The sequence below is a fragment of the Lepidochelys kempii genome, chromosome 3 (assembly GCF_965140285.1).
Source record: "Lepidochelys kempii isolate rLepKem1 chromosome 3, rLepKem1.hap1, whole genome shotgun sequence".
Lineage (NCBI taxonomy): Eukaryota > Metazoa > Chordata > Testudines > Cheloniidae > Lepidochelys > Lepidochelys kempii.
The window spans coordinates 132,715,077-132,731,878 of record NC_136382.1 but is presented as its reverse complement, the minus strand read 5'-3'; the positions used below and the strand labels follow the sequence as shown (position 1 = coordinate 132,731,878).

At 45.9% G+C, this 16,802-nt stretch overlaps 1 protein-coding gene across 14 annotated transcripts in view; it reads right to left on the bottom strand.

The window, feature by feature from the left end:
• Nucleotides 1-16,802, bottom strand: part of DISC1 (DISC1 scaffold protein) — a 383,371-nt gene that overhangs the window by 302,478 nt on the left and 64,091 nt on the right. For 13 of the 14 annotated variants that reach the window (XR_012158151.1, XR_012158148.1, XR_012158149.1 and 10 more), the window contains exons 2-3: nt 2,029-3,071; nt 553-622 (exon numbers count right to left, since the gene is read on the bottom strand). Coding sequence is in view for 9 of the 14 variants with exons in the window: in XM_073338071.2 (XP_073194172.1) it covers nt 553-622; nt 2,029-3,071 (1,113 nt within the window). In the remaining 5 variants the exon portion in view is untranslated. The remainder of the gene's footprint in view (nt 1-552; nt 623-2,028; nt 3,072-16,802) is intronic. The other variant, XM_073338072.2, reaches the window with a different exon arrangement.

The following is a 16,802-nucleotide window of genomic DNA, read 5'->3' as shown; positions in this document are numbered from 1 at the left end:
CATGCATACTGCAATCTTACATTGTTTTGCTTGAGATCCTTTGATTCAATTTGGTGAATATTCAGCTTGTCCCTCAAGTTGGCACAGTTCACATTTATAAGAGCTGTTATTGCAACTTGTGTTCTAAAGTTGCTGACCACACTTCTTCTATTTATGGTCTCCGCTGCACTGTGGCGACTAATTGTGGTGAAGAAAAAATTATGCTTCATCAGCAATCAGTACCTGCCTTGCCCCATTTAAGTCTTTCACTCATTTTTGTATTTTTAAGTCATGCTGTTTAAAGGTACGTGATCCAGATGGTGGATACTTGCCTTGTGAGGTACCTCAACATAATAAACTGTTGCATTGCTTCTTGTGCTACCTGCTGCTGACCTACTTCTTTCTTTAATTTCTATACCTCATTGTACTGCATAATAAATAATACAACCACATGCTCACTGAACTTTTGTCACCATTACCCAACCACAGTAGTTTAGCAATTGTAAAACAAAATTAAAAAGGGAAAGAAAACAGACTGAAACTGGTATGAAAAGAATAATGAAAAAGTCTCACCTTTATCATAGTCATCTTCCTCTATTGCTTTTTCTTGAAGCCTCTGAAGCCTTAACATTAAGGATTTTATCTGTATCAATACAAAAACGTAAGTTTAACTACAACAATGGGTACTTGTGAGTGGGTTTTGGTGCTTTCCCCCACACACACACAACAGAGGTTTCCTCGGGTCTTATTTTTTAGCCCAAGCTGGACCCAAACTAGACCAAAGCCCACCTGACCCAACGAAGGTTGAGTTGTTCTCTAAATTGACATTGACTCTTTCCCCTGAACCTGAGCCAATGCTGCCATTGCCTCCTTCCTGTGAGGTCAATGTGGCAGCATCCGTTCTTCCCATTCCTGATGGCCACCACCCCTTGTGTGGTCTGCAGAGAGGTGCTGCAACTCCTTTGCTCGCTCACTCCACAGCACACACAGCGCAGCAACGTGGCGACAGCCAGCAGGAGCAGGACACGCAACCGCTGAAGCACCATCCCTACTGGCAGAAGGAGAGCTGACCTGACCCCAAAAGGTTTGAGTTGTTTTCTGACCCAACCCTGACAGTTTTGATTAAGCTTAATATAATTTTACACTTACAGGCACTTATCCTAAATTAATACAGCCACACTGTTGTTCCACACCTGAAACCAAAGTAATTGTTCCCAGTGAGCACATACAAAAGCTGCAAAAGCAGAATTATTGTGAATCTGATTTCTGGCCATCTTCAGTCCCACATGTAATCCACGGTACAAAATTCATCTAGCAGGAAGTTGTGAGACTAAGTCAGGAGACGTATGTATTCAAGTGAAAAGAAAAGGAGGACTTGTGGCACCTTAGAGACTAACCAATTTATTTGAGCATAAGCTTTCGTGAGCTACAGCTCACTTCACTGGATGTTCACTTCATCACTAACACGGCTGTTACTCTGAAACCTGTCAGTATTCAAGTGAGTTGATCATACCCCTTGACTTGTAAGCCTTGTTCCAAAATGCCCCTCAGGGTGCTACATAGGGAAGACCTGCAGAGCAATGTTTATGTGGATCTAGTTTCTTCAAAACTGGGACCAACAATAACCCCGTGTGGGCCTCTGGTTTCAAATGCACAACCCATGCCAGAATTTGGCCCCTCACACACATATACCAGTCACTTCATCCATCAACAAAATACAGCCATTTCTGGGAGGAAGTGGGAGCTGTTTAATACAGAAACCAACACTGCTTATTAGGAAAGGAAATGAAGATTACTGTATTCTGCTGAAATTACAATTTTAACCATTACAAGAAAGATTAACATTGGTTATTTTAAGAAGGAAATTGAGAAATGGAAACAGAGTAGTGGTTCTCTCTCATTTCTAACCATGCACTACGCTGATGTAAATCCATATAAAGAAATGCCACAAAATCCAGACATTTCCTGTCTTCTGCAACAGCCCAGTAATTGATTTGTCTAAAAATCCACAGCACCAAATGAACATGAACAAACAGTGTGATTACCAACCTTTAATGTACTACGGTTGTCAACCAAGCAGTCCAATAGCACCGGTTCATATTTCCTCATCAGGGTGTCCCAGTTGTGATCACTAACAGTAAAGCTACTTTCATAGCCTGAGGTAACAGAAGAACCAGCAGATGCTGCATCTGAGGAATCTGTGGAACATGAAAATGCTGCATCTGTATCCGAAAGAGATACCATCTCACAATCCTGCAATTTATCATCCACTAAAGTCCCTCTTGCACACTGATAACCCTCACCATGCTTACAAATACAAGATGAAGCCCCTATGTCTTTATGTGAACTTCTTAGTCTCTCCCCTGGTTCATGTAAATTAACATTTTCTATTTGTCCTGTTGCATTTGTTTGCAGTGTGTGTTCCATTGCCCTGCCATCTGACTGGCCTTCAGTGTCACTTTTTTCAAAACGTGAGTTCAGTGAGAGCTGTATGAAGCTGAAATTTGAATTAAAGCTATCCCAAGTACTGGACGAGTAAGAAGTGACTTCTTTGTTGTTATATTCACAGTTATTGTTCACTTCCTTCTGATCCAAAGTGTACATTTTCTGTGGTTCCTTTACTCTAGCATCATGGATTGTCTCCCACGTAGTTGCTAGTAGATTAGTCTGCCATGTATTTGAACTGCACACAGGTAAGAAGTCTCTTTTACATGGGGCAGCTGCAGGACAAACCGGCAGAATTACGTTTTCTGACGGCTGAATCCTGAGATCTGACAGATTTCTGAGGCTTCCTGTCGTATTTCCAGCAGTGATCGATGTTGTTACCACATTGGTGGTAACTATGGTACTGTTTACAGATGAATTACAGTATAAGGATTCAAAGTCATTTTTGCATAGTCTGTGCAGAGAGCAGTTCTTGAAGTCTTCACAATGCTTTCTGCCATGTTCAAGCCCCTTTGGGTTGAATGGCTCACAGTCAGCAGGGGGATGAAATTCTATCTGTTGCAGAGCTTCTGGTCTCATGTATCCTGGTCTCTTTGCCAGCTTCTTTTTATGAAAAGAGACAGGAGGCAGTGAATGACCCTGACCACCTGAAAAAATAAAGAAAATGTCTTTAAAGGTGTGTGTGATTTTTCTAGGCTTAAAATATTATAGCATCTGAAACTAATTACCTCAGAACATTCAGACAGAACACTGATTTCTTTTAAAACACACAGAAATTGACAATACTGTAGAACGGGTATCTAAAGGGGGAAAGAGTGTTCGGTTATCATTCTGTTGGCCTGGCATCAGCTCTCTGATCTGGGATGATTTGCACACGTATATGTATGAACAGGCAACTGTGTGCTCAAAATAAACATTTTCAGGTCTTGTATAGCAGAGCTCACATTTACAAAAGAACATAAATCTGAATATGTAAAATAAATACTTGCACAGCAATTTTGCATTTTACATGCACCTTTTGCTCCCTCTCAGCTACTTAAGTTCACATGCATATTTTACCAATATAATTTGGGCATCTATTTTTTTAATTTTCTCCCTAAAAATTCATGCAGATATTATTGTGATGTTGCACGCCATAATGTTTTATGGAAATATGCTTATGAGTGTGACTATGATGTAACAAAGGTTATAACCTACTGGATATATGCCTCGTATTTGTATGCATATATTATTCTTGTATCTGAAGCTAGAAATATGAAGTACAACTCTGAGGTCCTATTGTAAAGGATTGGGCCCAGTCTAGGAAGGAGTCTAGTCTGTGAAAGACGCTTATTGGAACATCTCGGAGGGAGAGATTTTACCTGCAAACAATTTCTTAATGTATTAGGCTGACTTGCGTGTTTTTGCTTTATTTTGCTTGGTGACTTACTTTGTTCTGTCTGTTATTACTTGAAACCACTTAAATCCTACTTTTTATATTTAATACAATCAGTTTTGTTCATTGATTAACCCAGAGTAAGTGATTAATACTTGGGGGAGCAAACAGCTGTGCAAATCTCTCTATCAGTGTTATAGAGAGCGAACAATTTATGAGTTTACCCTGTATACATAGGTGCTGACTCCGTGGGTGCTCCGGGGCTGGAGCACCCACATGGAAAAATTAGTGGGTGCTCTGCACCCACCAGCAGCCAAGCTCCCCGCGCCGCTCCCCCCGCCTCCGCCTCCTCCCCTGAGCGTGCCACATCCCCACTCCTTCCCCCTCCCTCCCACAGCTTGTTGCCGCCAAACAGCTGTAGAAAGCTCTGGGAGGGAGAAGGGAGGAGCAGCAACGTGGCACGCTCAGGGGAGGAGGCGGGGAAGAGGCACAGCCAGGGCGGAGATTTGGGGAAGGAGTTGAATAGGGGCAGGAAGGGGGCAGAGTTGGGGCGGGAACTTTGGGGAAGGGGTTGGAATAGGGGCAGAAGCAGGCAGGGCAGGGGTGGGCATGGGGCAAGGCCGGGGCAGAGGGATGTCGAGCACCCACTGGAGCCATTAGAAGTTGGCGCCTATGCCTGTATAAGCTTTATACAGAGTAAAACAGATTTATTTGGGGTTTGGATCCCATTGGTAACTGGGTGTCTGGATGCTGGGGATAGGTGACCTGCTGAGAAGTTTTTGGTTAGTCTGCAGCTCTGGGGGGGGTGGGCCAGACCTGGGTCTGTGCTGCAGCATGCGAGCGTGTCTGGCTCAACAAGGCAGGGTTCTGGAGTCCCAAGCTGGCAGGGAAAATGGGCTCAGAGGTCATTCCAGCAAGTCAGATGACAGTCCCTGGGTATCTGGGTGGTGAATCTTGCCCACATGGTCAGGGTTCAGCTGATTGCCATATTTGGGGTCGGGAAGGAATTTTCCTCCAGGGCAGATTGGAAGAGGCCCTGGGGGAGTTTTGCCTTCCTCTGTAGCATGGGGCACGGGTCACTTGCTGGAGAATTCTCTGCATCTTGAAGTCTTTAAACCATGATTTGAGGACTTCAATAGCTCAGACATAGGTGAGAGCTTTATCGCAGGAGTGGGTGGGTCAGATTCTGTGGCCTGCATTGTGCAGGAGCTCAGAACAGATGATCATACTGGTCCCTTCTGACCTGAATATCTACGAGTCTATGAGTCCCAAGGGGGTCTCTGTGACCAGACCCGTCATAATTATTACACTGTGGCATGTGTAAATGTTATGCTAAAGTTAAAAAATCCTAAAGTCTAACTTTACTTATAGTTAAAAATGTGGACAGTGCTGTATCCACCAAAAATATCAAATCAAGTACTTTTCATAATGATCATCAAGTAACAAAGGCTAATTTTGAGAGACAGATGGTCCTCCACACATTGCTCACTGCCATTTTGTGTCATTAAGATTATTACTGCAATCTATCATTAAGAAGAGGTCCCCACAATTCAATGGCACACTGAGAGTTGAGTTCTGAACCATCTGACACAGACACACACACAAATCAAAAAGGGAAAACAAAATAATTCTGTTCTCAAATCAGTAGTTTCTGCAAGGAAATGATGCAAATATAAAATGGTCTTATACTAATAATGAATGAAGTACAGAATCTACCTAATAATTTTGCTTCATTTTTCTTTGTATGCTTAACCTATAAATAGCTTTTCATTTTTAAAAAATCAGGTGCAAAGTAGAAAAGAATTTACCATTTGGAGTCTACTTTTTTTTTTTTTTTTTAGATTTTGTGTGTATTCAGTGCTTGTGAGAGGTGCAGACGGACTGTGCAAAAATCAGATATAGAACAAGCAGTGACAATGAAAGCTTCCCATCCACTATTTCATTAGGTGCTACAACTATGGACTGGAATGGCCTCTCTTCAAGAATACCTTTTCAGAATGCTCTGTTTGTTGCTTGGGTTATGGTCTTAGGTGTAGCACAGCATTGACCTATGTTCTTGGGTAAAAATACACCGATTGACTGATTCAGACTGACACCTGATATTCTCAGATCGCAAGAGCCACTAGAATAAGATGAGCTTTGTCTCTGATCTCCCTTAAGATGCTGGATATTTCAGATAAAGTATCTTTTGGACAGTTTAACAATAAAAGTTAGAGAGACCATCCACCTCTTAATACAGAGTGTGACATTCTATACCTTGGGGGAGTGTCCTGGTACCCCCATATTCCTCATTTTTATATAATTGTGATCTTACATATAAAGCATCCCTAGTAAGGTATCGGGGAAAGGTTATGATCTGCTGAAAGTCATTTCTCTATCCATATATGTATATCATTAATGCATATGAAGTTATGAGAATTGCGTTGTATGGTTGTCACTAAGGGCTTGGCCACACTTGCGAGTTAGAGCGCATTAAAGGAGCCCCAGGCGCGCTAGCTCACTACCCATCCACACTGGCAAGGCACATAGAGCGCTCTGACTCCATGGCTAGAGCGCTCCTGGTACTCCACCTCGGTGAGTGGAATAACGTTTGGTGCGCCCCCGCTGGAGCACCTCAGTGCCAGTGTAGACGCCCTGGTCTGTTAGTACACTCTGATCGGCCTCCAGAAGTGTCCAACAACCCCTGTTCTAGCCACTCTGGTCATCACTTTGAACTCTACTGCCCTGCCCTCAGGTGACCAACCGTCAGACCCGCCCCTTTACATTCTCTGGGAATTTTGAAAATCCCCTTCCTGTTTGCTCAGCCAGGTGTGGAGTGCTCTCAGCGAATCTTTCCAAGTGACCATGCCTCCACAAGCCAGGGAATCCCCAGTATGGAGCAATGGCGAGGTTCTGGACCTCATCAGTGTTTGGGGGGAGGAAGCTGTCCAGTCCCAGCTGCGCTCCAGCCTTAGGAATTACAATGCCTTTGGGCAGATATCAAGGGACATGATGGAAAGGGGCCATGACCAGGATGCACTGCAGTGCGGGGTTAAAGTGAAGGAGCTGCAGAATGCCTACCACAAAGCCCGTGAGGCAAACAGCCGCTTCAGTGCTGTCCCCGTGACCTGCCATTTCTACAAAGAGCCGGACGCGCTACTTGGGGACAACCCCACCTCCATTCTGAGGACCACCATGGACACTTCAGAGTCCAGTGCAACAAGGCAGGAGGAGGAGCAGCAACAAAGCTGGGGCAAGGGTGCTGAGGCAGAGGAAGACACCACAGCATCCCTAGATGCATGCAGCCAGGAGCTGTTCTCAAGCCAGGAGGAAGGTAGCCAGTAGCGGCGGCCTGTGCTTGGGGAAGGATAAACAGCAGAGGATGTTCCTGGTAAGCGGCTTTTATTTTGGGAAGGAAGTTATTCAGTGCGGGCTCCTGGGACGAGGAGAGTTAGGGCTGCATGCATGCCTAGATGTGGAATAGGGCATTGATATGCTCTCTCACATCCTGGTAATCAGCCTCAGTGATCTCTTCAAAGGTCTCATCCAGAACTTGGGCAATGCGCTTGGGCAGGTTTCTTGGGAGAACCACTGTGGTCCTTGTCCCAGTCAGGCTAATATGTCCATGCCACTGTGCCGTGAGGGGCGGGGGGGACCATTGCTGCACACAAGCAAGCTGCATATGGGCCAGGGCGGAAGCCGCATCGCAGTAGAAGACCCTCCCTTGCTTCCCAGGTCACCCTCAGCAGTGAGATATCTTCCAGGATGAACTCCTGTGGAAAATGTGGGGACAGTGTTCAGTATAGGGGCCCCCTGCTGCTGTTGGCTCTCCCCAAGGCACAGAAACCCAGAGGACAGTACAGTCACGAAAGAATCAGTCCCCCTTGACCCTGTGCTTACTCACCATTTTGGGGTTCCCGCGGGTTATGTGCATTCGCTTTGGGATGGGCAAATTATGCTATTGTGTAGACTGTGCTTGCCCTTAAGTATGGGGGAACCATTGCTCTGTCTGGTGTGAACAATGCTGCCTCTGTTAAGTGTTGCATTTTCCCTTTACAGATGCAACCTTGAGATCTCAGCTATCCGTGTTACCACTGGCCGAAAGACTCCAAAGAATCAGAAAGAGGCCACATAGAAGCAAGGAAGACATGTTGCATGAAGTAATGCAGCATTCAAGTAATGAAAATCAAAAAGTGCAGGAGTGGCGGGACAGTGAAAGGAGGATCCACCAGCAGAATGAGGAACCAGCACAAAAGCGCGGTGCTCCGACAGCAAAGCACGGACCAGCTGATAAGCATAATGAAGCGCCAAGCAGACTCTATCCAGGCGCTCGTAGCCATTCAGGTGGAGCACTACAGCCCCCAGCAGCCCTTGTCCCAAAACTCTTTCCCTTGTGCTCCCATGTCACCTCCAACCCACTTTCCCCAACATCTGGGTTCTTACCGTCACCAGCTGCCTCCAACACCTGTAGCTTCACCACCCAGCCCTGAAAACTATGACCCTTACCCACTGCACTCAACCCCCATCACTATGCAGTACAGCCATCCTGAAATACAGCACTCATTGCACAGTGCTCCAGACAGGAAGACTGAGTATGATAACAGGACATACGCAAATCTATGATTGTATCTTTCCCCACCCCACCCTCTTGCCCTTTCTGTTTCGCAAGTAGTTGTATTTCTTTTCAATAAATGAATTTTCTTTTCAATAAGTGGATTTTTTGGCTTTGAAAACATTCTTTATTATTGCATAAAGTAAAAGATACCTTAGCCCAGGAAAGAAACAGGCACTGCAAGTCAGCGTAGCAAACACAGATTCCTACTAACATTGGAACCACTGCACTTCACTCCCGTGCAGGGCACCAGACATTACTGGTGGCTTTCAGCCTCAAATTGCTCCCTCAAGACATCCCTAATCCTTGCAGCCCCTCGCTGGGCCCCTCTAGTAGCCCTGCTCTCTGGCTGTTCAAATTCAGCCTTCAGGTTTTGAACCTCCGAGTTCCATGCCCGAGTGAATCGTTCACCCTTCCCTTCACAAATGTTATGGAGGATACAGCACGTGGATATAACTGTGAGGATGCTGTCATTGGCCTGCTCCAGCTGCCCATACAGAGTGCACCAGCGGCCCTTTAAACAGCCAAAAGCACACTCCATAGTCATTCTGCACCAGCTCAGCCTGTTGTTGAACCGCTCCTTGCTGCTGTCAAGGCTCCCTGTGTAGGGTTTCATGAGCCACGGCATTAAAGGGTAAGCGGGGTCTCCAAGGATCACCATGGGCATTTTGACTTCCCCTATGGTGATTTTCTGGTCTGGGGGAAAAGTCCTGGCTTGCAGCTTCCTGAACAGGCCAGTGTTCCGAAAGATGCATGCATTATGCAGCTTTCCAGGCCAGCCTGCGTTAATGTCAATGAAATGCCCACGGTGATCCACAAGCACCTGGAGAACGACAGAGCAATTCCCCTTCCGATTAACGTACTCAGAGGCTAGGTGGGCTGGTGCCAAAATTGGAATGTGTGTGCCATCTATTGCCACTCTGCAGTTAGGGAAACCCATCTGTGCAAAGCCATCCACAATGTCATGCACGTTACCCAGAGTCACGGTTCTTCTGAGCAGGATGCAATTAATGGCCCTGCAAACTTGCATCAACACGATCCCAACAGTCGACTTCCCCACTCCAAACTGGTTAGCGACTGATCGGTAGCTGTCTGGAGTTGCCAGGTTCCAGATTGCAATAGCCACCTGCTTCTCCACCATCAGGGCAGCTCTCAATCTCGTGTCCTTGCGCTGCGGGGTGGGGGCAAGCTCCTCACACAGTCCCATGGAAGTGTTTTTTCTCATCCAAAAGTTCTGAAGCCACTGCTCATCATCCCAGACTTGCATGACAATGTGATCCCACCACTCAGTGCTTGTTTCCCGAGCCCAAAAGCACCATTCCAAAGTGGTGAGCATGTCCATGAATGCCACAAGCAATCTTGTGTTGTATGCATGACTTGCGTCGATATCATCGTTGGAACCCTCGCTGTCACTTTGGATCATAACGAATAACTCGACTGCCAAATGTGACGTGCTGGCGAGACTCGTCAGCATACTCCTCAGCAGTTCGGGCTCCATTCCCACAAACCGAAAGGGAAGACAGAGCGCGCAGTACAAAAAACGTTGAAAGATGGCGCCAAATGTGGATGGAAGCGGAGGGATTGCTGGGATGTGAACCGATACATCACAGGGCGTTGGGACAGGACCCAGAATGCCCCGCACTCCCTGCCCCCCTTCCCACAAGCCACAGCACCAGAATGGGAAGAGGTGCTCTGTGGGATAGCTGCCCATAATGCACCGCTCCCAATGCCGTTGCAAGTGCTGCAAATGTGGACATGCCTCAGTGCACTTGCAGCTGTCAGTGTGGACAGACTGCAGCACTTTCCCTACTGCGCTCTCCGAAGGCGGGTTTAACTCAAAGCGCTCTACATCTGCAAGTGTAGCCAGGCCCTAAAACATGCTGTAAGTTGGGGAATCAGCCAGATATTAGCTCCCCAGAGGCAACAGCAAGGAAAGTAACCAGCACCTGGCGAGGTGTCAAACAACCCAACAACCACCACTGTCCAGCAAGGGAGCTACAATTCAATGACTCACCTGCATGAGGCAACACCAGGGGAATTGCTCAACCTTTCCCGGAGACTCAGCAATGCCCCCAGACATGCATGAACTTGTGCTCCCCAAGCACATGGGACTGAGGCTATAAAACAGAACACAGTGGCCACATGCTGGGCCTTTCTCCTTCACCCATCTATGCTGCAAGCAACAAGGATATTCTGAAGACTCCAAATGAGGGGACTGACCCAGATTTCAAGGGTGAAATCTGTGTATTATGAACTGCAGTATCCAGTGGGATGAGAAAAACTGCTTAATCTAAATGTTGCCCAATCTAATAAGGTTGAGAGTTTAGACTGCATGCTTATATTTTATTTTCTTTCGGTAACTAACTCTGACTTTTTGCCTATCACTTAATGTCACTTAAATTTATTGACTACAAAAGATAGATTTTGTTTTACTGTTTATCTTTACCAGTGAGTTTGCATGAAGTATGTGGCAAAATTGTTCAGGTTTGCAAAGGCCGGCGTACATCCACTTTCAATTGATGAAGTGGTAAACCAATTAATAAATTTGTACTGCCCATCTTGAGCAGTGCAAGATGGTATATTCCTGAGGTACAATTTTGGGAGCTGGCGGGATTCGGCTGGTGCCTTTCTTTGTGTGATTCATGAGTGGCTCTGGGAGCATTTATGCAATCTAGCTGGGTGTGGGGCTCCACATGTGGTTGTGCTGAGTGAAAACGCCTGGAGGGGCTTGCCGCTCACGAGCAAGGCATTGTGAGAGACAGCCCAGGCTGGAGAGAGTTTGGGGGCACAGCAGTCCCACAGTCCCAGGCTGCACCCCAGGGATTCCGTCACACTGAGTATTGGCTATTTGGATCTAATCACAACCATGTACATTTCTGTAACCTAACTTTTATTGTAATAAATTTGCATACAAAACATACAGCAAACTTCACCAACCTCCAACTGAAATCTCACATACACTTCGCTAAAACACTAATAAAGTATATTAAATATATAAATATGATCAATAAAGCATGAAAGGTATAATAGCTAAAGCTTTCTGGGAGACTTTTCCAAGAGCTTACTCTAGCTTCTAACTGGCCTTCCTGAAATAGTTTAGTTGAACATTATGTTAATCATTCTGCACACGCTATAAGGTAAGTATCTTACCATGGGATTGTGGTTCAACTTCCATATTTCAGCTCAGAATCCTATAAATTAGATTAACTAATTCAATTTTAGTCATTTCTACATTTTCCTCTGCCCAGTAGAAAGAATCATAGACATTAGCAATGAAAAAGGCAACAGGTCATGCAGTGAATCGCTTTGCCTATTTTGGAAATAGTGAGATGTCCTATTTGCTGTCATCTAGCAAAAAAATGATAACCTGGTAGAATCTGCTCTGGAAGTAAGAAGGCAAACTAGTAATGAAGAAAGGCTCTTTGGAATTTAGGAAAGGTTTTCTATTTTAAACATCTGATATGGAGATTAATGGACAATAAAAATCTGTCTCTCGCAAGATAATCCACAATCCAGGAAAAGGTCAATCATTTGTAAAACTAATTATTTCCTTTAGAAAAAGCGAGGAGAAGCTCAAATGTTATATCTGGGCAAACTGTACTGAAAATATGGAAGAAAATATTTTTCACAATAGTTTGTAACAGATTACTCCAAAGTCTGGGCACAAAAGTGTCTATACAAAAAAGTTTCACTGGTTTAACTAAAACCAATTTAAAACTGATCTAATTAAACCGGTACAAACCCCAAATATAGACACTTAAATCTGTTAAATTTTTGACTTCAGCTAAACTAATATAAAGCAAGGTTTAAATGGAGTTAAGTGGGTCAACATTAAGGATTTGTATCAATTTAACTAGATCAAATTTCTAAATCTATTTTAGTTAAATGGTACAATTTTCTAATATAGACAAGACTTCAGTTGAAGAGGCAAATCAGCTATAAATACAGATCTGCAGATAAAGCTTACACTACAAGTTAATGAGTTAGGCCTGGTCTATATATCAAAGTTAGGTCAACATATGCTGCCTTGCCTCAACCTCATTGTGCATGTGTCTAAACCTAAATGTGTCTCCCACTAATATAAGAACTCCAGTATAGCACCTCCCTACAGCCCATCCTCAACATTTCACATGACTGCATCACTACTCCTACCACTCTACCCCGGGGGACATTCAGAACTACAGCAGCTTCACATACCCTGACCTATGAGAGGCACGCTTGATGTACGTTTAGATAAATGGACATGAATGTTCCTTCCCTTTCTTGAAGCTCTGTTCCAGAAATTTGTTATGGTTTTAGTGTATTTGCTTTTAACTTGCACAGAATTTTTTAAGTGTTTATTACTCAATAAAACTCTAATGTTTGGAAAATAATTCATCTTTATTAGTTCCCAACATATGCTGCAGAATAACTGACGATACTGAAAACACCCACTTACTGATGATTGCACATGGACAACTCAGAGGATCAGTGACAAACACAGTGTAACAATCATAAACATACAGGAAGCACCACAAAATTAATAGGTGCATTATCAATGTTACACCTGTACACCAAGCTCTACACAATTCCTAACAGTCCCCAAAACTGCAGGGCCAGGTAGAGCACCGTAATCATAACCCATTACTGTGGCTCAGTGTTGAACTGCTCTTTCAAAGCCTGCCTGAACCATATAGCTCTCTGTTGAGCTCTTCTAATAGACCTTGTATCAGGCTGCTCCAACTCAGCAGACAGCTGCTCTACCTCTGCCCTCCACCCCAGTGGCAACTTTTCCCCCTTGCTTTGCAGGTATTATACAGTGCACAGCAGGGAGCTATAACAATTGAGATATTTTTCTCACTGAGATCCAGGCTAGTAAGTAAGCAACACCAAGGTCCCCTCAATCTACCAAAAGCACATTCAACTGTCATTCTGTACCCAGTGAGCCAGTAGTTGAATCTTTCCTTGGTGCTGTCCAGGTAGCCGGTGTACGGCTTCATGAACCAGGACAGGCTGGGTCCCTCAGGATCACTACTGGAATTTCAACATTGCCAATGGTAATCCACTGGTCGGGAAAGAAAGTCCATGCTTGTAGCTTTCTAAACAGTCTTGTGTTCTTAAATATGTGAGTGTCAAGCACTTCCCTGACCAGCCAACAGAGATGTCAGTGAAGCGTCCCTGGTGATCCACCAGCACTTGCATAACCATTGATGTACTTTGTGTCAAGGTGGTTGGTGCCAAAATAAAGATATGCGTGCCATATATTGCTCCACTGCAATTTGGGAACCCCATTACTGAAAATCCATCCACTATGTGCAGCACCTTGCCTAGAGTCACAGTCCTGCGTAGCAGGAGACGATTAACCGCCCTGTTAGGTGACCAGACAGCAAATGTGAAAAATTGGGACGGGGATGGTGGGGGGGAGGGTAACAGGAGCCTATATAAGACAGACCCAAAAATCGGGGCTGTCCCTATAAAATTGGGATATCTGGTCACCCTAAGCCCTGTACACTTGCATGGCCCCCACAGTGGATTTTTCAAATGCCCACTGACCAGTAGCAATCCAGCATTGCAAGTTTCCACAGTGCAACCACCACTTGATTCTCTACTGTTAGTGCAGCTCTCATTTTGGTGTCCCTGCACTGGAAAGCCAGGGCGACCTTGACACAGAGACCCAGGAATAAAGCCTTGTGCATCCTAAATTTCTGCAGTCACTGCTCGTAATCCCAAGCCTGCATTACGATGTGATACCACTAGTCAGTGCTCGTTTCTCAGGCCCAAATGGCACTCCATCATCTGCAATTGCTCCGTGAATGGCACCAACAATCTTGAATTGGTTCTCGCTATGTCCCACAGCAATCTATCCTTCAGGCAACTGTCATGTTCCCCACTGCTCTTCTTGCAGCTCTGCAGATACCAGAGGATGGTGTGTCCCATGCTCGCAATGCTCATGACAATAGTGCACAGCTGTGCAGAATCCACACTTCTGTCTGAGATGGTGGACAGCAACAAGTCCTATGCGGGTTCATGGGATTTTCAAAATAGGCATGAAAATTATGGGACAGAGCTGGAAAAAGCTGTATAATGGGCCCTTGACCCTGCCGTCTTGACCTCCCCTGTGCAGCTTGTTTCTGCCCCACCATGCATTGCCAAAACTTCCCAAAAGTTAGTGCCCTGGATGGTTGCAAGTTGCACACTATTATACTTCCCCATGGGGCACCCACTGTGCACTGAAACAAGCATTCCTGGTGAGTACGCGCAGTGCCGACACAAGGAGCCAAGGATGCACATGCACAAGTGATATACTAACCCAAATATAAACAGTTTTAGGACTGGATTTAAACATTCCCCTGGAATGAATATAATGCAAAGATTGTGCAATTGTTCTACTGTATAAGAATCAGAATGAGAAACTGAATAGACAAGTGAAGCTAACTAGTCTATTTCCAGTATTCAAGCTGAATAAACTACAAAAAAATAAAACTGTATGTTGTTAATTTAATCTGTTTGTTTGTTAGAGGTGCTTGTCACCACACAAACAGTGGATTCACTCTCTCTCAATACTACTGTGAGGTAGGAAAATATCCCCATTTGACATATGGGGCACTGAGGCATAGAGAAATTGCTGCTCAGAGCTTTCCCCAAATGGCAGCAGAGCAAAATCTAATGGAGTCTTGTCAGTTTTTACTGCTGCTATACAGAACATTGTCAGCAACAGAGAAAACTGAGAAGAAAAAGAAATTTCACTCTGCTGCTTCTTGGGGGGTGGCAGGGGAAAATCTATGAGCAGTTGCCTAGGTAGGACCATGAGTAGGGTCCTACCAAATTCACCGTCCATTTTGGTCAATTTCACAGTCATAGGATTTTAAAAATCATAAATTTCATTATTTCAGCTATTTAAATCTGAAATTTCATGGTGTAACTGTAGGGGTCCTGACCTAAAAAGGAGTTGTGGGGGCGGTTGCAAGGTTATTCTAGGGGGGGTTGCAATACTGCTACCCTTATTTCTGCGCTGCTGCTCGCAGCCGCGCTGCCTTCAGAGCCGGGCAGCTGGAGAGTGGTGGCTGCTGGCCAGGAGTCCAGCTCTGAAGGTAGAGTCGCCACCAGCAGCAGCACAGAAGTAATGATGGCATGGTATGGAATTCCCACCCTTATGTCTGTGCTGCTGCCTTCAGAGCTGGGCGCCTGGCCAACAGCTGCCACTCTCTGGCTGCCCAGCTCTGAAATCAGCGCAGAAGTAAGGGTGGCAATACCATGATCCCCCCTAAAATAACCTTGTGACACCCCCCCACAACTCCCTTTTGGGTCAGAACCCCCAATTTGAGAAACGCTGGTCTCCCTCATGACATCTGTATATGATAGAGTAAAAGCACACAGAAGACCAGATTTCTCTACACCCACCAGATTTCACGGTCCATGATGAGTTTTTTATAGCCATGAATTTGGTAGGGCCCTAAACATGAGTAATTCAGTAGGGTGGGAGCTCAAAAAAAGACTAACAAAGCAAATAGTGGGGAGACACTGTCACAGAAGCCAGGAGTCTCTGGGGAACAGAGAGGTGGAGTGTAAGAATCCACTGGACTAGAAACCAGGTGTGCAGACCCCTGGGACAGCTGATGTTTCCACATTGCCACCTGGAGGCCATGCAGAGACACCTTCAAGGAGCACTGTGGAGGTTAGACGCCACACACAGTACAGCCAGAAGGGTCCAGAACGATCGTATCCTGTGGCCTTCTGATTGGTCCATGTTCATTATTTAATCGTGGATGGTGCCACAGGAAGTTGTCTGAGCAACCACACAAACTTCTGGCTGTGGTGACTCCAGATGTCACCTCACTTTCTAGTCTCCAGTATCAGACCCTAACCGGGCTCTTGCCTCCTGACACCAGCCTGGTAATTTCCAGTTTCCGACCCTGGCCTGACTCTGACCTTACTGATCCTGGCTCTAGTGCAGGGGTCTCAAACTCCCGGCCTGCGAGCCTTCCCAATGTGGCCCACAGGGCTTCAGGAGTTTTGGGGCTGGGTCTCTCCCTTGGCCCCACCTGCCACCTCCAGGCGCTCCTCCACCCCCACCCCAGGGGCCCCAGCAGCACAGCGGAGCTGAGCGGCATCTGCCTGCTCGCTCCAGTGTCTGCCGGTCCCTCCCTGTGGCCCAGGGGCAGGGCTGTGCCTCTGCACACTGCCTTCGGCCCGAGCACCCCTGCAGCCAATGGGACACTGCAGGGGCGGTGCCTGGGGGCAGCAGCGCACGGAGGCCCGCCCCACCTTGGAGCCCCAGGTAAGCACCGCACCCCAAACCCCCTCCCAGAGCCTGCACCCCCTCCCCACACACCCCCAGCCCTCAAACTCCATTCCAGAGCCTTCACCCCAGACCCCCTCCCCGACCCAAACTCCCTCCCAGAGCCCAACCTCTCACCCCTTCTGCACCCAAAC